The sequence below is a fragment of the Callionymus lyra genome, unplaced genomic scaffold, assembly GCF_982586985.1.
Source record: "Callionymus lyra unplaced genomic scaffold, fCalLyr1.hap1.1 HAP1_SCAFFOLD_131, whole genome shotgun sequence".
Classification (NCBI taxonomy): Eukaryota; Metazoa; Chordata; class Actinopteri; order Syngnathiformes; family Callionymidae; genus Callionymus; species Callionymus lyra.
In genome coordinates this window covers 27,501-48,639 of record NW_028258607.1, presented here as the reverse complement: position 1 = coordinate 48,639, position 21,139 = coordinate 27,501, and the positions used below count along the sequence as shown (strand labels likewise).

The window sequence follows — 21,139 nt, the reverse complement described above, 5'->3', positions numbered from 1 at the left end:
CACACACACAGGTGAGACAGACAGGTGAGTCACACACACACAGGTGAAACAGACAGGTGAGTCCACACACACGCAGGTGAGACAGACAGGTGAGTCACACACACAGAGGTGAAAGAGACAGGTGAGTCACACACACACAGGTGAGAAAGACAGGTGAGTCACACACATACAGGTGAGACAGACAGGTGAGTCCACACACACACACACAGACAGGTGAGTCACACACACACAGGTGAAACAGACAGGTGAGTCCACACACACGCAGGTGAGACAGACAGGTGAGTCACACACACAGAGGTGAAAGAGACAGGTGAGTCACACACACAGGTGAGACAGACAGGTGAGTCCACACACACGCAGGTGAGACAGACAGGTGAGTCCACACACACACACACAGGTGAGACAGACAGGTGAGTCACACACACAGAGGTGAAAGAGACAGGTGAGTCACACACACACAGGTGAGACAGACAGGTGAGTCCACACACACGCACGTGAGACAGACAGGTGAGTCCACACACACACACACAGGTGAGACAGACAGGTGAGTCACACACACACACTGGTGAGACAGACAGGTGAGTCCACACACACACACACAGGTGAGACAGACAGGTGAGTCACACACACACAGGTGAGACAGACAGGTGAGTCACACACACACAGGTGAGACAGACAGGTGAGTCACACACACAGAGGTGAAACAGACAGGTGAGTCCACACACACGCAGGTGAGACAGACAGGTGAGTCCACACGCACACACACACAGGTGAGACAGACAGGTGAGTCACACACACACACACTGGTGAGACAGACAGGTGAGTCCACACACACACTGGTGAGACAGACAGGTGAGTCACACACACACAGGTGAGTACACACACACACACACACAGGTGAGACAGACAGGTGAGTCACACACACACACACTGGTGAGACAGACAGGTGAGTCACACACACACAGCAGAGAACACTTTAAGACGACAAGCAACACAAGCAAGAACTTTTCATCTTCTCAGATATACTTTGAGACGTCGTTCGTCGATTCAAGACTTCTTGTCGTCAAAGAGTCGAATAAAACCTACAACTGTGGTCAGTTAGTTAGTGAAACAAAGTTTAGTTAGTGAAGCACAGTTTAGTTAGTGAAGCACAGTTTAGTTAGTGAAGCACAGTTTAGTAAGTGAAGCACAGTTTAGTTAGTGAAGCACAGTTTAGTTAGTGAAGCACAGTTTAGTAAGTGAAGCACAGTTTAGTTAGTGAAGCACAGTTTAGTAAGTGAAGCACAGTTTAGTTAGTGAAGCACAGTTTAGTTAGTGAAGCACAGTTTAGTAAGTGAAGCACAGTTTAGTTAGTGAAGCACAGTTTAGTTAGTGAAGCACAGTTTAGTTAGTGAAGCACAGTTTAGTAAGTGAAGCACAGTTTAGTTAGTGAAGCACAGTTTAGTTAATGAAGCAGTTTAGTTAACGAAGCACAGTTTAGTGAGTGAAGCACAGTTTAGTTAGTGAAGCACAGTTTAGTTAATGAAGCAGTTTAGTTAACGAAGCACAGTTTAGTGAGTGAAGCACAGTTTAGTTAATGAAGCAGTTTAGTTAATGAAGCACAGTTTAGTAAGTGAAGCACAGTTTAGTTAATGAAGCAGTTTAGTTAATGAAGCACAGTTTAGTGAGTGAAGCACAGTTTAGTGAGTGAAGCACAGTTTAGTTAATGAAGCAGTTTAGTTAATGAAGCACAGTTTAGTTAGTGAAGCACAGTTTAGTTAATGAAGCAGTTTAGTTAATGAAGCACAGTTTAGTGAGTGAAGCACAGTTTAGTTAGTGAAGCACAGTTTAGTTAGTGAAGCACAGTTTAGTAAGTGAAGCACAGTTTAGTTAATGAAGCACAGTTTAGTGAGTGAAGCACAGTTTAGTTAGTGAAGCACAGTTAAGTTAGTGAAGCAAAGTTTAGTTAGTGAAGCACAGTTTAGTTAATGAAGCACAGTTTAGTGAGTGAAGCACAGTTTAGTTAATGAAGCACAGTTTAGTGAGTGAAGCACAGTTTAGTTAGTGAAGCACAGTTTAGTTAGTGAAGCACAGTTTAGTTAGTGAAGCAAAGTTTAGAGAACGAGGGAGGATATCTGTCAGCATAGCTGTTATTATATTTGTTAGCACATATGTTAGCATATCTGTAAGCTTGTATGTTAGCATATCTGTTAGCATATACCCACATGAATCCACTTTCCTGGAATCATGGAAAGTGGAAATCTTATCTGTTCTACACTAAACTCTCCAAAGACATTAAACTTGGACTCGCTGCCTCATGAAACACAAAATGTTCAATTTAATTTTAGACATCTGGAGACAGGAACACAAGACAAGACTCACTACATGTGTTTGTTAAGTCAAGTCATGAAATCCATCAAGTATAAAATATCCTGGAGCTCTTATGCTCGTTGTGAAGCCCAAGTGTTGCCTTCCAACAACTATTACAAGCTGCAGCTTCTCCGAATAATAACTTTTAGAATTGTCACGAATAGTCAAATTTCTACTGTTGGTCCAATTCCCCAAATTTTGTATTAAATTGACTATGTTAGTCTTAGTGTATTGTCATGTATTTTGTAACAATAGTGTGTACAATGGTATCATAACACAATGGTATAATAACACAATGTAACGATAACACCATGAAACGATAGCATCAAGAAACAATAGCATCATGAAACGACAGCATCACGAACGATAGCATCATGAAACGATAGCATCATGTAACGACAGCATCATGTTACAACAGCATCATGTAACGATAGCATCATGTAACGATAGCATCATGAAACGATAGCATCAAGTAACGACAGCATCATGTTACAACAGCATCATGTAACAATAGCATCATGTAACGACAGCATCATGAAACGATAGCATCATGAAATGATAGCATCATGTAATGATAGCATCATGAAACGATAGCATCACGATTGATAGCATCATGAAACGACAGCGTCATGAAACGATAGCATCAAGTAACGACAGCATAATGTTACAACAGCATCATGTAACGATAGCATCATGAAACGATAGCATCAAGTAACGACAGCATCATGTTACAACAGCGTCATGAAACGACAGCGTCATGAAACGATAGCATCACGACCGATAGCATCATGTAATGATAGCATCATGAAACGACAGCATCATGTAACGACAGCGTCATGAATTGATAGCATCATGAAACGATAGCATCATGTAATGATAGCATCATGAAACGATAGCATCATGTAACGACAGCATCACGATCGATAGCATCACGATCGAGAGCATCATGTACCGACAGCATCATGTTACGACAGCATCATGTTACGGCAGCATCATGTAACGACAGCTTCATGAAACGATAGCATAATGTAACGATAGCATCATGAAACTATAGCACCTCGATCGATAGCATCATGAAACGATAGCATCATGTAATGATAGCATCATGAAACGATAGCATCATGAAACGACAGCATCATGTAACGACAGCGTCATGAATTGATAGCATCACGATTGATAGCATCATGAAACGATAGCATCATGTAATGATAGCATCATGAAACGATAGCATCATGTAACGACAGCATCACGATCGATAGCAACACGATCGATAGCATCATGTACTGACAGCATCATGTTACGACAGCATCATGTTACGGCAGCATCATGTAACGACAGCTTCATAAAACGATAGCATAATGTAACGATAGCATCATGAAACTATAGCACCTCGATCGATAGCATCATGAAACGATAGCATCATGTAACGACAGCGTCATGAAACGATAGCATCACGGTGTTGAATTGCTGGGATCAGTTTTTCCTTAATCAACTATAGTCTTAACTTAATCAACTATAGTCTTACTTTAACTGTAAACTGTTTTGAGATAACTTTGTTATGATAAGACACTTTAAATAAAATTGAATTGAAAATTGAATGTAACGATAGCGTCATGTAACGATCGGTCTGAATATGTGCTTTTATGTTCAGTGAAACAGTAGCCATGTTTAACAGTAGCTTCGTGTAACGTAGCGTCGTGTAACGGTAGCGTCGTGTAACGGTAGCGTCGTGTAACGGTAGCGTCGTGTAAGGGTAGCGTCGTGTAGCGGTAGCGTCGTGTAGCGGTAGCGTCGTGTAGCGGTAGCGTCGTGTAACGTAGCATCGTGTAACGTAGCGTCGTGTAACGTAGCGTCGTGTAACGGTAGCGTCGTGTAATGTTAGCGTCGTGTAATGGTAGCGTCGTGTAACGTAGTGTCATGTAACGTAGCGTCGTGTAACGGTAGCGTCGTGTAACGGTAGCGTCGTGTAGCGGTAGCGTCGTGTAGCGGTAGCGTCGTGTAACGGTAGCGTCGTGTAACGGTTGCGTCGTGTAGCGGTAGCGTCGTGTAACGGTAGCGTCGTGTAACTTAGCGTCGTGTAATGTAGCGTCGTGTAACGTAGCGTCGTGTAACGTATCGTCGGGTAACGTAGCGTCGTGTAACGTATCGTCGGGTAACGTAGCGTCGTGTAACATAGCGGCGTGTAACGGTAGCGTCGTGTAACGTAGCGTCGTGTAACGTAGCGTCGTGTAACCTAGCGTCGTGTAACGTAGCGTCGTGTAACGTAGAGTCGTGTATCGGTGGCATCGTGTAACGTAGAGTCGTGTATCGGTGGCGTCATGTAACGGTGGCATCGTGTAACGGTAGCGTCGTGTAACGTAGCGTCGTGTAACGTAGCGTCGTGTAACGTAGCGTCGTGTAACGTAGCATCGTGTAACGTAGCGTCGTGTAACGTAGCGTCGTGTAACGGTAGCGTCGTGTAACGGTAGCGTCGTGTAACGGTAGCGTCGTGTAACGTAGCGTCGTGTAACGGTAGCGTCGTGTAACGTAGCGTCGTGTAACGGTACCCTTGTGTAACGGTACCGTTGTGTAACGTAGCGTGTAACGTAGCGTCGTGTAACGTAGCGTCGTGTAACGGTGGCGTCGTGTAACGGTGGCGTCGTGTAACGGTGGCGTCGTGTAACGGTGGCGTCGTGTAACGGTGGCGTCGTGTAACGGTGGCGTCGTGTAACGGTGGCGTCGTGTAACGGTGGCGTCGTGTAACGGTGGCTTCGTGTAAAGGTGTCGTCGTGTAACGGTGGCGTCGTGTAAAGGTGGCATCGTGTAACGGTGGCGTCGTGTAACGGTGGCGTCGTTTAACGGTGGCATCGTGTAACGGTGGCATCGTGTAACGGTGGCGTCTTGTAACAGCGTTAACGGCAGCGTCATGTAACGGTGGGGTCTTGTAACGGTGGGGTCTTGTAACAGCGCTTAACAGTAGTGTCTTGTAACGGTAGCGGCGTGTAACGGTAGCGTCATGTAAGGGTAGCGTCATGTAAGGGTAGCGTCGTGTAACGGTAGCGTCGTGTAATGGTAGCGTCGTGTAACGGTAGCGTCATGAAACGGTAGCGTCGTGTAACGGTAGCCTCGTGTAACGGTGGCATCTTGTAAGGGTAGCGTCGTGTGACGGTAGCCTCGTGTAACGGTGGCGCCTTGTAACGGTAGCGTCGTGTAACGGTGGCGTCTTGTAACGGTGGCGTCTTGTAACGGTGGCGTCTTGTAACAGCGTTTAACGGTAGTGTCTTGTAACGGTAGCGTTGTGTAGCGGTAGCGTCATGAAACGGTAGCGTCGTGTAACGGTGGCGTCTTGTAACGGTGGCGTCTTGTAACTTCGTTTAACGGTAGTAGTGTCTTGTAACGGGAGCGTCGTGTAACGGTGGCGTCGTGTAACGGTGGCGTCGTGTAACAGCGGCGTCTTGTAACGGCAGCGTCGTGTAACGGTAGCGTCATGTAACGGTAGCGTCATGTAATGGTGGCGTCTTGTAATGGTGGCATCTTGTAATGGTGGCGTCTTGTAACAGTAGCAGCGTTTAACAGTAGTGTCTTGTAACCGTGACATAAAGATGTAGCTAACACTGTGTGTAACACTAGCAACACATAACAGTAGTATAACGCGATAGTAACATTGTGTTACTGTGTGTGCAGTGTCGTGTAAGGAGAGTAGTGTTGTGTATCACTAGCTAACTGTGTAATGTTGCGTGTCACTAGCCAACAGTGGTACCTCTGGAGTCCTGCAGTCTCTGCACAAAAGTGTTGGGGAGGAGAAATGGTGGAAAACAGAACCAGAGAGGTTGTCGATCATCAACATCTCCCCGTCTAACGTATCCTGGATGAGCAGCGACACACTGTCCAGCCACTGGCTCTCCTGGAACACACACACACACACATGAACACACACACACACGCACACACACACACATGAACACACACACACATGAACACACACACACGAACACACACACACGCACACACGAACACACAAACACACACAAACACACACGCACACACACACACATGAACACACACACGAACACACACACACGCACACACAAACACACACACGAACACACACACACGCACACACACACAAACACACACGCCCACACACACATGAACACACACGCACACAAACACACACACACCCCCACACACACGCCCACACATAAAAACAAACACACGCCCACACACAAAAACACACACACAAAAACACGCCCACACACACACCCACACAAACACACGCCCACACACAAAAACTCACAAAAACACACACACACAAAAACACACACGCACACACAAAAACACACGCACGCACACACACACACACACAGACGCAGCATGCCGACATGCGCGACAAGGACGAAGCAGGGAATGCAAACACAAGTTGAAGGTTATTTAAATGCTTTAGTGCACACAAAAGTGTAACTGGCTCAACACACAAGATCACACAACACACACACAGATTTGACCACAGTGTTTGTTGGCGACTTTATTTCCTCGACTAACCAGGGAAGTTGAGTTCAGTCATGTGTTCAAATGTGCTAGAAACCCTCACAGACTCGCTCACACATTGTGTTGCATTAGCATTAGCATTAGAATTAGCATAAGCCTAATGACCATCTTTTTTCTTGAACTTCTTAAGTCAACACAAATCCTTCCGTAGACGCAACATTGAGACTGAACTGACAAAACAAATGTTTGGACTGAATTTCGTCTTTAGTTGTTTTCACCTCCGTGTTGTTTCTTCTCTGTTTGTTTTATTCCATCGTTCGGTCGACTTTTCAATATTCAAAGACGCTTGACACGCTTGACATTCATTAAAGGTGCCGACGAGGACGGCTGCCTCTCCAGTAGCTCCGCAGCAATTTCTATAATTTTCTGTTTTTTATTAAATTTTTTTACTGTAATTTTTTAAATGGATACTTTAGAACATGTTGAGAATCGTCTTGTTTACTCAAGAGAGGATCTACTGTCGCTGAAGTCAATGGCACGGGCTGGAGATCGCCACGAGATCCCGATCGAACTTCAGCGCCGTTACAGAGGCTGTCGGGCAGGGAAGAGACTAAAGGCTAAGCTAACGGACAATCGGAGACGTCACAGACCAACGATCCCAACGATCACGATGAACGTCAATTCACTGACGAATAAGATGGACGAGCTGTCTGTCCTCAACAACCAGCGGATCTACGGAGAGAGCAGCTTGTTGATCTTCACGGAGATGTGGCTCACTCACTGACTCCGGACTCACTCGTGGACCTGCCTGGTTTCAGCTCCGTCAGAGCAGGAGGTCTGATCATGTACGTGAAGAAACGCTGGTGTAGTCCGGGACACGTTACTGTGAAGAAAGTCTCGTGTCGTCAAGATGTAGAACTGTTGGCTGTCAGCATGCGTCCATATTATCTACCGCGTGAGTTCAGTCACGTGATCGCGCTGTGTGTCTACATTCCTCCGAGCGCTGCGGCTGCATCTGCCTGTGAGAAGATCCACACAATGACAGCTCGACTTCAGAATCAACATCCTGACGCGTTTATCATCATCTCTGGAGACTTTAATCAACCTGGACTCTACTCTGCCTACTTTCAATCAGGCCGTGGATTGTCCCACCAGGAATAGCGGGACAATTGACCTTCTTTATTCCAACTTGAAGGACGCCTACAGAGCCAAACCTCTTCCTCCACTTGGAAGGTCCGATCATAACCTGGTCCACCTTCAGTCACAGTACATTCCTCTGGTGCAGAGACAGACTGTGACCACTAAGACAATCAGAAAGTGGACACCAGCTGTGGAGGATGCCATCAGAGACTGCTTTGAAACAACAGACTGGGATGTGCTGCTGAGGTCTCATGGTGAGGACATCTAGGGTCAGACACACTGTCTAACAGATTACTTAAATTTCCGCTGGGACGTTGTCGCCCCTACTAAGACTGTCCGCTGTTACCCTAATAATAAACCGTGGGTAACAAAGGAGGTCAAGGATGTCCTTAACAGGAAGAAAGTGGCTTTCAGGAGCAGGGACAGGGACGCCATGAGATCAGCTCAGCAAGAGGTGAAGCGATGCTTGAGGGAGGCAAAGGACACCTACAGGAGGAGGTTGGAGGAGAAGCTGAGCCGAGAAGAAATAAGAGAGGTCTGGGATGGTGTTAAAACCATCACTGGACACAAGACCAAGGCCTCTCTGACTGCAGTGGACACGGTGGAGGAGGCAAATGGACTGAACAACTTTTTCAACAGGTTTGAGCAGGTCACCTCACCCTCACTGCTGCCCGCCTCAGGACCTGCCCCACCTTCTTGTGCCCCCCTCAGCTCCACACAACCACTTCCCAGCTTCACCTCACTCCAGGTACAGGATGTACTTCGGAGGATTCGTCCAGGGAAGGCTGCTGGTCCTGATAAGGTGTCTGCTCGACTGCTAAAGACCTGCGCTGCTGAACTAGCTGAGCCACTCCAGCATGTCTTCAACCTCAGTCTACGGCTGGGGAAAGTACCAACTCTGTGGAAGACTTCCTGTATCGTTCCAGTCCCTAAAAAGATGCAAGATGCCGACCAAGTGTGCTGAACGATTACAGACCGGTGGCACTGACTTCGCAGCTGATGAAGTCACTGGAGCGGCTGGTCCTCAAACATCTCAGGCCACAATTCCAGCACGCGCAAGACCCCCTGCAGTTTGCCTACCAGCCAGCAGTTGGTGTGGAAGATGCCATCCTTCACCTCCTGCATTGGACCTACTCAGTGACCTTCAGTGAGAATCCTGTTCCTGGACTTTTCTAGTGCCTTCAACACTATCCAACCCACTCTGCTGCAGGACAAACTGACTAAGATGCATGTGGACCCTGGTCTGGTTTCCTGGATTACGGACTATCTTACTGATCGACCACAGTATGTCAGGCTGAAGGATATCAAGTCTGACACTGTGGTGTGCAGCACAGGAGCACCTCAGGGGACAGTACTGGCCCCTCTCCTCTACACCATCTACACTTCAGACTTCTGCTACAACTCAGAGCTGAGTCTCGTCCAGAAGTATGCTGACGACACTGCCATTGTTGGATGCATCAGGGATAACAGCAAAGACGAGTATAGGAGTCTGATAAGTGACTTTGTGGACTGGAGTGAGAGGAACCACTTGCAGCTGAACACCTCAAAGAACAAGGAGCTGGTCTTGGACTTCGGGAGGTCCAGGACAAATCCACATCCAGTGTCCATCAGAGGCGACGAGGTGGAGATAGTGGACAACTATAAGTACCTCGGTGTGTGGATGGACAGTAAACTGGACTGGTCCTGCAATACAGACCATGTATATAAGAAGGTTCAGAGTAGACTGTACTTTCTGAGGAGGCTTCGATCATTTAACATCTGCAAGAAGCTCCTCTGCATGTTCTACCAGTCTGTGGTGGCCAGTGTCATGTTCTATGCTGTGGTGTGTTGGGGTGGAAATGTGTCCAAGAGGAGTGTCAACAGGTTGGACAGGTTGATCAGGAGGGCTGGCTCTGTGGTTGGAATGAAGCTGGACTCACTGGTGACAGTTGCTGAGAGGAGATCATTGAACAAACTACTGTCCATCATGGATGATGACAGTCATCCTCTCAGCACTGTCATCAGTGAGCAGAGAAGCAGATGAAGCACCAATGCTCCTACCAGGTGCAGAACAAATAGACTCAGGGACTCATTCATCCCTCGGGCTATTAAATTGTACAATTCTGAGTTCGGGGGCAGGAGTGGAGTGAGAGTATCTGGATGTTCTGTTCCATGTTAGTCTTTGTATCCTTTGTCTTTGTTGTTTTTCTTTGATCTATGTTCTTTGTCTTTATCTTTATACTTAGATTGTGTCGTCTTGTTGTTCCTCTTTATGTTCTTTTCTTATTTTATTTTTTATGTATTATTTTTTATTGTATATGAAAAATTGCTGGCTACTGGAAAAAAACAATTTCCCGAAGGAGACCTCCTGAGGGATCAATAAAGTTTTACCTTACCTTACCTTACCTTACAAGCTTGAGACCATTCAAACTTTACAGTCTTTTTTAACAACTCAGTCAGTGGAGCTACAGCAGTAGAAAAATTCCTACAAAAGCCCCAGTAGTATCCCACCAACCCCAAGAAACTCATCAGTCCCTTTTTTGTCACTGGCTGAGGATACTGTTCGATGGCCTGTACTTTATCCAGTAGAGGACGCACCTCACCATAACCCACTTACCCACCAAGGTATGTCACTGTTGCCTTCGCAAACTCACACTTGGCTAGATTGACAGTAAGGTGAGCCTCTGCCAAGCGGTCAAACAGTGCTCGAACACGCTCAATGTGGTCAGACCAATTGTCAGAACATACCACAACATCATCTAGATAAACAGCGCAACCAACGAGACCCCCAACTACTTTATTCATTAAGCGCTGAAACTTAGCGGGTGCGTTACGCAATCCAAACGGCATGACACAGTATGAATACAGCCCAGACGGGGTGATAAAAGCTGAATTTTCCTGTGCTCTCTTGGACAAAGAGACCTGCCAATAGCCTTTCAAGAGATCAAATTTGCTAATGTACTCTGCTGCACCAACTTGATCAATGCAGTCATCCATGTGTGGTAAAGGAAATGAATCAGGTTTAGTGACACTGTTGACCTTTCTGAAATCAGAGCAAAATCGAAGATTATTATCCGATTTCGACACAAGCAAACAAGGTGACGCCCAGCTGGAAGATGACGGCTCTGCTATGCCATTTTCTAACATATAACTGACTTCAGCATCCAAAAACGTACGCTTATCATTAACCCGATAAAGCCATTGTCTTCTCGCACATCAATATCATGCTCCAAAACATTTGTACGTGAAGGAACATCTCCAAACAGACAGGGATACCCCTGTATAAGCCCCACTAGCTCAGTGCGCTGCGGCCCAGACAGATGATCCAAAACCCCATTTAAGTCTGCCAATACCTCAGAATTCTTAAGCCGACCAGTCAACAACACCGAGTCATGGTTAGGCAACCCGTCCTCACAAAACGCCTCATCCTTAACTATGTTAATAACACAAACAGGATGAGCGAACTCTGCAACTTGACCCTTCTCAGAAGACTCACGCTCATGATACGCCTTTAGCAGATTCACATGGCAAAGCTGATGATGTTTAAGACGCTCTGGAGTAGAAATTAAATAATTTTGGTCGGACAGCTGCTTTATAACTGTATATGGCCCCATAAATTTGGCCTGAAAGGGAGAACTGACCAGCGGTAATAAAGTCAGAACCTGGTCACCTGGACTGAAAACACGCCGCTCAGCCTGACGGTCATGACGTAGTTTCATTTTCTTTTGTACCCCTGCTAGTTTCTCTTTCGCCAGCTCCGTTGCGGCATACAGACGCTGTTTGAAACCATTGACATATTCAATTAAATTCTTCGGCGGCTCACTCTCAATCCAACCATCCTGCAAAGCCACCAACGGCCCCCTTACAGTGTGACCAAACACCAGCTCGTTGGGGCTTAACCAGTGCTCTCCTGAGTGACCTCTCTCGCTGCAAGCAATAACCAAGGTAAACCCTTTCCCCAGTCAGCAGTCATTTGCACACAGTATGCACGCATCAACGACTTTAATTTCTGATGGAACCGTTCAAGTGCTCCTTGACTCTGAGCATGATATTCAGAGGACTGATTATGCCTGATGCGTAGCAAATTGAATACCTGTGCAAACAGATGCAACATGAAATTTGACCCCTGGTCACTTTTAATTGTTTTTGGAATACCAAAGATTGATATAAATTGGCTAAGAGCACGCACAACCACATTTGTTGATAACGTACGCAACGGGTACGCAGCTGGATATCTTGTGTTTTGGCACATCAAAGGAGGAAGCGGCCCCACACAATCAATAATTAAGTGCTCAAACTGCTGACCAATAGCTGGAATCGGATACAATGGTGCCACTTTAATGGTCTGATTGAGTTTTCCGGTTAACTGGCAAGTATGACATGTTTTGATTTAATCAGCAACACTCTTCTTAACACGGGGCCAAAAGAAATGCCTCAAAATGCGGTTATATGTTTTAGCAACCCCCATGTGACCAGACTCATCGTGTGACACCCTCAAAACTCTTTCGCGAAATGTTGCTGGCACGATAACCTGGTACACCGCATCGCCAATACCGCTTTCGCCATGTGGTACCCACTTGCGTAATAAAACGTCATCCTGGATGACATATCCCTGCGCATACTTTCCTACCTCCCCACAGACTGAAAATGCTCCTTCAAGGTTGGGTCTGCTCTTTGTTCGCTCACCAACTCCTTATGTGAGACAGACAATAGTGTGTTAGACATGGACACAAACTCTGTGGCACCATCTACCTGCCCTGAAATATCTACTTCCTTACTGGCCCTGTACATAGCACGCGTCACCGCACATGCTGTGAACACCTCGGGAAACTGTCTCTCATTCTCATCAGGGCCTTCGCTGCCAATCGGCACCGAAACAACAATAGGCTGCGTTGACTGTTCAGCAAATACACGGTCCCCGCACACATCATTACCCAGTACCACAGCAATGCCCTCAAAAGGCAGAGCTGGCCGCAGTCCCATTTCTACTTCCCCAGTAAACAATGCAGTGTTCAACACAAGCCTATGTACCGGCACAAAAAAGGTAGACATCTCCATGCCTAACACTGGCAAAACACTTCCTGTATCAGTCTCCTCAGAAAATGGCAACACGGACGACATGATAAACAAATCAAAAGCTCCCATGTCCCGCAATACCATCACTGGCACTTTATCATCACGACCAACCAAAGAGACATGCCCCTTGGACATGAAAGGCAAGTAGGGCCGCAAAGCAGGATCAGCTGCGATTGCATCTGGCAACTCACCCCCTTCCTGGTCTGACATTCTACCTGGTACCGGGCCCTTTGGATGGTCCTCCCCTGTGTACCGAAGTGCCTGCCACGAGCCTGGCGCACCGCACAGTCCTTTTTCCAGTGACCCCTTTTGTGACAAAAGTGGCACGTCAAACTCACGGCCGCCACGATCACCTCTCAAATCTGGGACAAAACCTCCACCTGAACACCCAGAGAAATACCCTGCCTGACCCATACTCTTGTGTGTCAGCCAATATTCATCAACTAAAGCAGCAGCTTCTGCCGCAGTCTTTACCTTTTGTTCACTAATGTACATGGCTATTTTCTGAGGGACTGAGTTCCTAAATTGTTCCAGCACCATTATTTGCCACAAATCATCAAAATCATCAACCCTAGATGCTGCACACCAGCGAGTGAAGTGAGTCCGCTGTCTCAACTTCTCAAGAGTAACCTCCTGCTCATATTCTACCTCCAATTTAGCCAATTCAGTCCGCCGTCTCAACTTCTCAAGAGTAACCCCCTTCTCAGTTTCTACCTCCAATTTAGCCAATTCAGTCCGCTGTTTCAACTTCTCAAGAGTAACCTCCTTCTCAGTTTTTACCTCCAATTTAGCCAATTCAGTCCGCTGTCTCAACTTGTCAAGAGTAACCGCCTTCTCAGTTTCTACCTCCAATTTAGCCAATTCAGTCCGCCGTCTCAACTTCTCAAGAGTAACCTCCTTCTCAGTTTCTACCTCCAATAAGTATTGTCCAGAAATGCAGCACTTGGTCCGAAAACCACCTCTTAGTCAAATATCCCCTCTAACTACCCAACCTAACTAAACTGCACACTAGTCTTCAGGGGCTACTGACGGCGGGTATTTACGCACTGTAAACCAGTAGAGTGGCAAAAGCGACCAGCAAGCTGGCAACCCTTCCAAGTCTCCGGAGTGCTCCCGAGACAATTGCTCTAACCATTTTCACCCCAAACTACAATCACATGCCAACAAATCCCAAAGAGGAAACGCGCTACTCCTACAGAGGAACTCAACAGAGGCCAACATGTGCCCTTTTAATGGTCAACGCTTACCTTTTGTGGACCCCTTGCTGTCTACCACACTCTACAGACAAACATTGCCTACCTCCCCTTTACTCCTAGTTTGGACGAGCCCCAAATTTGTTATGGTCGGCTCTCGGACCACAACAAATGCAGCAACCACACAGAGTTTGGAGAATTAAAGTACATTTATTTAACAAAAATGAAGTAAAACTACAACACAAAGGCTTTGCTTTGTGAATGACCTGCTGGGCTTCGACCTACAGTTAATAAAATCCATCATCCCGTTGACCTGGTCTGGGTTCACTCATTTCCAGTCGACAACCTCTTGGTTCCTTCTTCAATAGTAGCTCCTGTGTGTAGCTACTGTGTGTAGCTCATGTGTGTAGCTACTGTGTGTAGCTCATGTGTGTAGCTACTGTGTAGCTATTGTGTAGTTCCTGTGTGTAGCTACTGTGTGTAGCTACTGTGTAGCTCCTGTGTGTAGCTACTGTGTAGCTCCTGTGTGTAGCTACTGTGTCGCTCCTGTGTTTAGCTACTTTGTGTAGCTACTGTTTAGCTCCTGTGTGTAGCTACTGTGTGTAGGTACTGTGTAGCTCCTGTGTGTAGCTACTGTGTGTAGCTTGTGTGTAGCTACTGTGTAGCTCCTGTGTGTAGCTACTGTGTAGCTCCTGTGTGTAGCTACTGTGTAGCTCCTGTGTTTAGCTACTGTGTAGCTACTGTGTGTAGCGACTGTTTAGCTCCTGTGTGTAGGTACTGTGTAGCTCCTGTGTGTAGGTACTGTGTAGCGACTGTGTGTAGCTACTGTTTAGCTCCTGTGTGTCGCTCCTGTGTGTAGCTACTGTGTGTAGCTACTGTGTAGCTCCTGTGTTTAGCTACTGTGTAGCTACTGTGTGTAGCTACTGTTTAGCTCCTGTGTGTAGCTACTGTGTGTAGCTACTGTGTAGCTCCTGTGTGTAGCTACTGTGTAGCTACTGTGTGTAGCTACTGTGTAGCTCCTGTGTGTAGCTACTGTGTAGCTCTTGTGTTTAGCTACTGTGTAGCTCCTGTGTTTAGCTACTGTGTGTAGCTATTGGTGTCAGGATATTTAACTCTCTACTTTAAATATCCTGATGCTAATCCGTAGTGTGTTTTTCTTCTCGTGTGTTTTTTATTTTATTTTTTTCCGTTTTTATTTCTATTTTATTTTATTTTTATTCTATTTTATTTTGTTAATAGTGTTAAATTTCTAATTTTGTAAATAATTTGTATATTCTTAAGATCGTTTTTAGTTTATTTTGTATTATCTCTTTTATTATTTCTTTTTTCCTTGCACTTTATTTTTTTTCAACTGCGCTGTTGTGAAAGCTCTGGATGAATAAAGATTTTCTATTCTCTATTCTATTCTCTATTGTGTGTAGCTACTGTTTAGCTCCTCTGTGTCATTCCTGTGTGTAGCTACTGTGTGTAGCTCCTGTGTGTAGCTACTGTGTAGCTCCTGTGTGTAGCTACTGTGTGTAGCTCCTGTGTGTAGCTACTGTGTAGCTACTGTGTGTAGCTACTGTGTAGTTCCTGTGTTTAGCTACTGTGTAGCTCCTGTGTTTAGCTACTGTGTGTAGCTATTGTGTGTAGCTACTGTTTAGCTCCTCTGTGTCATTCCTGTGTGTAGCTACTGTGTGTAGCTCCTGTGTGTAGCTACTGTGTAGCTCCTGTGTGTAGCTACTGTGTAGCTCCTGTGTTTAGCTACTGTGTGTAGCTACTGTGTGTAGCTACACACAGTAGCTACACACAGTAGCTACTGTGTGTAGCTACTGTGTGTAGCTACTCCAAGCCTCTCCTGGGTGACTTTGCTTCTAAGCCCATCTCTGAGACCCCAGACACTCACATGTCTCTGGTTCCTCATATTCCTGGAGAACCGACAGGACTTCTCAACGATTGAATGTCTTCTCCAGGTCTGACCTCCTGTCGTGTTGAAGGTTCTTCATTGATCGTTCAAGAATGATTTGAAGATCAAGATGATATTTTCATCTTCAGTCAGATCTTGATAATCAACGCAGCCGACACTCAAAAGTATTGATGTGGTCTCAACAAGAGTGTGATCTTCTTCTGGTCCATGTGTGTGAACAACGACAACAACAAACACTCACTTGTGCGGGCGAGTACGACGGCCGGCCGGCGTCTTGTGAGGCGTAGATTCCAGAGTGAGTGGTGGACGTGGAGAGTCGCGCCTTCGTCGCCAGCGCCGCGCTGACCGGCTGCTGGTCCGCCCCCCCACAGCTGGGCGCTCCCATGCAACAGAGGGTACCCTGGGCCAACTCCAGCTCTAGCTCTGCGTCCATCTCCGCCTCCTCCTGGGCCTCCTTGTTGGAGTCGTCCAGGTGCTTCATCAGCACAGCCACCACCACATTGATGAGCACGAATTGGGCGGTGAGCACGAAGGAGACGAAATACAAGGGCGAGATGAACTGAAGGCTGGGGTTGCAAGAGTAGTCCACGCCAGAGCGCAGGTCTGGAGGACACTCGCGCAACGTGTCCTGCAGGAGAGACACGCATGTGCCTGTTAATGTAGGTTAGTGTTGTGTTAATGTAGGTTAGTGTTTTGTAAATGTAGGTTAGTATTGTGTAAATGTAGGTTAGTGTTGTGTTAATGTAGGTTAGTGTTTTGTAAATGTAGGTTAGTGTTGTGTTAATGTAGGTTAGTGTTGTGTTAATGTAGGTTAGTGTTTTGTAAATGTAGGTTAGTGTTGTGTAAATGTAGGTTAGTGTTGTGTTAATGTAGGTTAGTGTTTTGTAAATGTAGGTTAGTGTTGTGTTAATGTAGGTTAGTGTTGTGTTAATGTAGGTTAGTGTTGTGTTAATGTATGTTAGTGTTGTGTTAATGTAGGTTAGTGTTGTGTTAATGTAGGTTAGTGTTTTGTAAATGTAGGTTAGTGTTGTGTAAATGTAGGTTAGTGTTGTGTTAATGTAGGTTAGTGTTGTGTTAATTTAGGTTAGTGTTTTGTAAATGTAGGTTAGTGTTGTGTAAATGTAGGTTAGTGTTGTGTTAATGTAGGTTAGTGTTGTGTTAATTTAGGTTAGTGTTTTGTAAATGTAGGTTAGTGTTGTGTAAATGTAGGTTAGTGTTGTGTTAATGTAGGTTAGTGTTGTGTTAATGTAGGTTAGGGTTGTGTTAATGTGGGTTAGTGTTGTGTTAATGTAGGTTAGTGTTGTGTTAATGTAGGTTAGTGTTGTGTTAATGTGGGTTAGTGTTGTGTTAATGTAGGTTTGTGTTGCGTTAATGTAGGTTAGTGTTGTGTTAATGTGTGTTAGTGTTGTGTTAATGTAGGTAAGTGTTGTGTTAATGTATGTTAGTGTTGTGTTAATGTAGGTTAGTGTTGTGTTAATGTATGTTAGTGTTGTGTTAATGTAGGTTAGTCTTGTGTTAATGTAGGTTAGTGTTGTGTTGTGTTAATGTAGGTTAGTGTTGTGTTAATGTAGGTTAGGGTTGTGTTAATGTAGGTTAGTGTTGTGTTAATGTAGGTTAGTGTTGTGTTAATGTAGGTTAGTGTTGTGTTAATGTGGGTTAGTGTTGTGTTAATGTAGGTTAGTGTTGTGTTAATGTAGGTTAGTGTTGTGTTAATGTGGGTAAGTGTTGTGTTAATGTATGTTAGTGTTGTGTTAATGTAGGTTAGTGTTGTGTTAATGTAGGTTAGCCTTGTGTTAATGTAGGTTAGTGTTGTGTAAATGTATGTTGGTGTTGTTAAATGTGATGTTAGTGTTGTGTTAATGTAGGTTAGTGTTGTGTTAATGTAGGTTAGTGTTGTGTTAATGTAGGGTAGTGTTGTGTTAATGTAGGTTAGTGTTGTGTTAATGTAGGGTAGTGTTGTGTTAATGTAGGTTAGGGTTGTGTTAATGTAGGTTAGTGTTGTGTTAATGTAGGTTAGTGTTGTGTTAATGTAGGTTAGGGTTGTGTTAATGTAGGTTAGTGTTGTGTTAATGTAGGTTAGTGTTGTGTTAATGTAGGTTAGTGTTGTGTTAATGTAGTTAAGTGTTAAGTGTTGTGTTAATGTCGGTTAGTGTTGTGTTAATGTATGTTAGTGTTGTGTTAATGTATGTTAGTGTTGTGTTAATGTATGTTAGTGTTGTGTTAATGTGGGTTAGTGTTGTGTTAATGTAGGTTAGTGTTGTGTAAATGTATGTTGGTGTTGTTTAAATTTGATGTTAGTGTTGTGTTAATGTAGGGTAGTGTTGTGTTAATGTAGCGTAGTGTTGTGTTAATGTAGGTTAGTGTTGTGTTAATGTAGGGTAGTGTTGTGTTAATGTAGGGTAGTGTTGTGTTAATGTAGGGTAGTGTTGTGTTAATGTAGGGTAGTGTTGTGTTAATGTAGGTTAGTGTTGTGTTAATGTAGGTTAGCCTTGTGTTAATGTAGGTTAGTGTTGTGTAAATGTATGTTGGTGTTGTGTTAATGTAGTTAAGTGTTAAGTGTTGTGTTAATGTCGGTTAGTGTTGTGTTAATGTATGTTAGTGTTGTGTTAATGTATGTTAGTGTTGTGTTAATGTATTTTAGTGTTGTGTTAATTTGGGTTAGTGTTGTGTTAATGTAGGTTAGTGTTGTGTAAATGTATGTTGGTGTTGTTTAAATTTGATGTTAGTGTTGTGTTAATGTAGGGTAGTGTTGTGTTAATGTAGCGTAGTGTTGTGTTAATGTAGGTTAGTGTTGTGTTAATGTAGGGTAGTGTTGTGTTAATGTAGGGTAGTGTTGTGTTAATGTAGGGTAGTGTTGTGTTAATGTAGGGTAGTGTTGTGTTAATGTAGGTTAGTGTTGTGTTAATGTAGGGTAGTGTTGTGTTAATGTAGGGTAGTGTTGTGTTAATGTAGGGTAGTGTTGTGTTAATGTAGGTTAGTGTTGTGTTAATGTAGGTTAGTGTTGTGTTAATGTAGGGTAGTGTTGTGTTAATGTAGGGTAATGTTGTGTAAATGTAGGTTAGCGTTATTTAAATGCGATGTTAACGTTGTGTAAATGTGATGTTAATGTTGTGTAAATGTTGTGTGAATGTGATGTTAATGTGTAAATGTGATGTTAATGTTGTGTTAATGTGTAAATGTGATGTTAATGTTGTGTAAATGTTGTGTAAATGCGATGTTCATGTTGTGTAAATGTGATGTTAATGTGTAAATGTGATGTTAATGTTGTGTAAATGTTGTGTAAATGCGATGTTCATGTTGTGTAAATGTGATGTTAATGTGTAAATGTGATGTTAATGTTGTGTAAATGTTGTGTAAATGCGATGTTCATGTTGTGTAAATGTGATGTTAATGTGTAAATGTTGTGTAATTGGTGTGTAAAAAAATTCTAAAACAATTTCATTTCCAAGGAAGTTGATGGAAAAGTCCCAAGAAACCTATTGTTATTGATAATTGAATCGTTTATTTCCATCAGATGGGTTTTGTTTTCTTGTCTAAAAGGGGAGGATGCTGTCCCAGCTAGTCGGGGTTGCCTCCTAGCATGTGTTTGTACCTTCATGATGCCGTTCCAGTTGTCGCCCGTGGAGACTTGAAACAAGGTGAGAAAAGCCATCCCAAAGTTCTCGAAGGTGGCGTGACGACTCATGCCCTCACACGGGTAGTCGGCGTTACACACTGAGAACATGATGAACAGGACTATTAATGAACAATCATGGACTATTAATGAACAATCATGGACTATTAATAAACAATCATGGACTATTAATAAACAATCATGATCTTTTAATAAACAATCATGATCTTTTAATAAACAATCATGATCTTTTAATAAACAATCATGATCTTTTAATAAACAATCATGATATTTTAATAAACAATCATGATCTTTTAATAAGCAATCATGATATTTTAATAAACAATCATGATCTTTTAATAAACAATCATGATCTTTTAATAAACAATCATGATCTTTTAATAAACAATCATGGACTATTAATAAACAATCATGGACTATTAATAAACAATCATGGACTATTAATGAACAATCATGGACTATTAATAAACAATCATGGATTATTAATAAACAATCATTGACTTTTAATAAATAATCATGATCTTTTAATAAACAATCATGATCTTTTAATAAACAATCATGATCTTTTAATAAACAATCATGGACTATTAATGAACAATCATGGACTATTAATAAACAATCATGGACTATTAATAAACAATCATTGACTTTTAATAAATAATCATGATCTTTTAATAAACAATCATGATCTTTTAATAAACAATCATGATCTTTTAATAAACAATCATGGACTAGTAATGAACAATCATGGACTATTAATAAACAATCATGATCTTTTAATAAACAATCATGGACTATTAATAAACAATCATGATCTTTTAATAAACAATCATGATCTTTTAATAAACAATCATGGACTATTAATAAACAATCATGGACTTTTAATAAACAATCATGATCTTTTAATAAACAATCATGATATTTTAATAAACAATCATGATCTTTTAATAAACAATCATGGACTATTTATAAACAATCATGATCTTTTAATAAACAATCATGATCTTTTAATAAACAATCATGATCTTTTAATAAACAATCATGATCTTTTAATAAACAATCATGGACTAGTAATGAACAATCATGGACTATTAATAAACAATCATGATGTTTTAATAAACAATCATGGACTATTAATAAACAATCATGATCTTTTAATAAACAATCATGATCTTTTAATAAACAATCATGGACTATTAATAAACAATCATGGACTTTTAATAAACAATCATGATCTTTTAATAAACAATCATGATATTTTAATAAACAATCATGATCTTATAATAAACAATCATGATCTTTTAATAAACAATCATGGACTATTTATAAACAATCATGATCTTTTAATAAACAATCATGATCTTTTAATAAACAATCATGATCTTTTAATAAACA

At 43.0% G+C, this 21,139-nt stretch overlaps 1 protein-coding gene across 1 annotated transcript in view; it reads right to left on the bottom strand.

Annotated features, from left to right (window-relative positions):
• Positions 1-21,139, bottom strand: part of LOC148058212 (voltage-dependent T-type calcium channel subunit alpha-1I-like) — a gene marked incomplete at its 5' end in the record, with an annotated part of 55,924 nt that overhangs the window by 7,985 nt on the left and 26,800 nt on the right. The window contains 3 exons of the mRNA XM_087782588.1: positions 6,089-6,232; positions 16,352-16,738; positions 19,703-19,824. Coding sequence (XP_087638714.1) covers positions 6,089-6,232; positions 16,352-16,738; positions 19,703-19,824 — 653 coding nt within the window. The remainder of the gene's footprint in view (positions 1-6,088; positions 6,233-16,351; positions 16,739-19,702; positions 19,825-21,139) is intronic.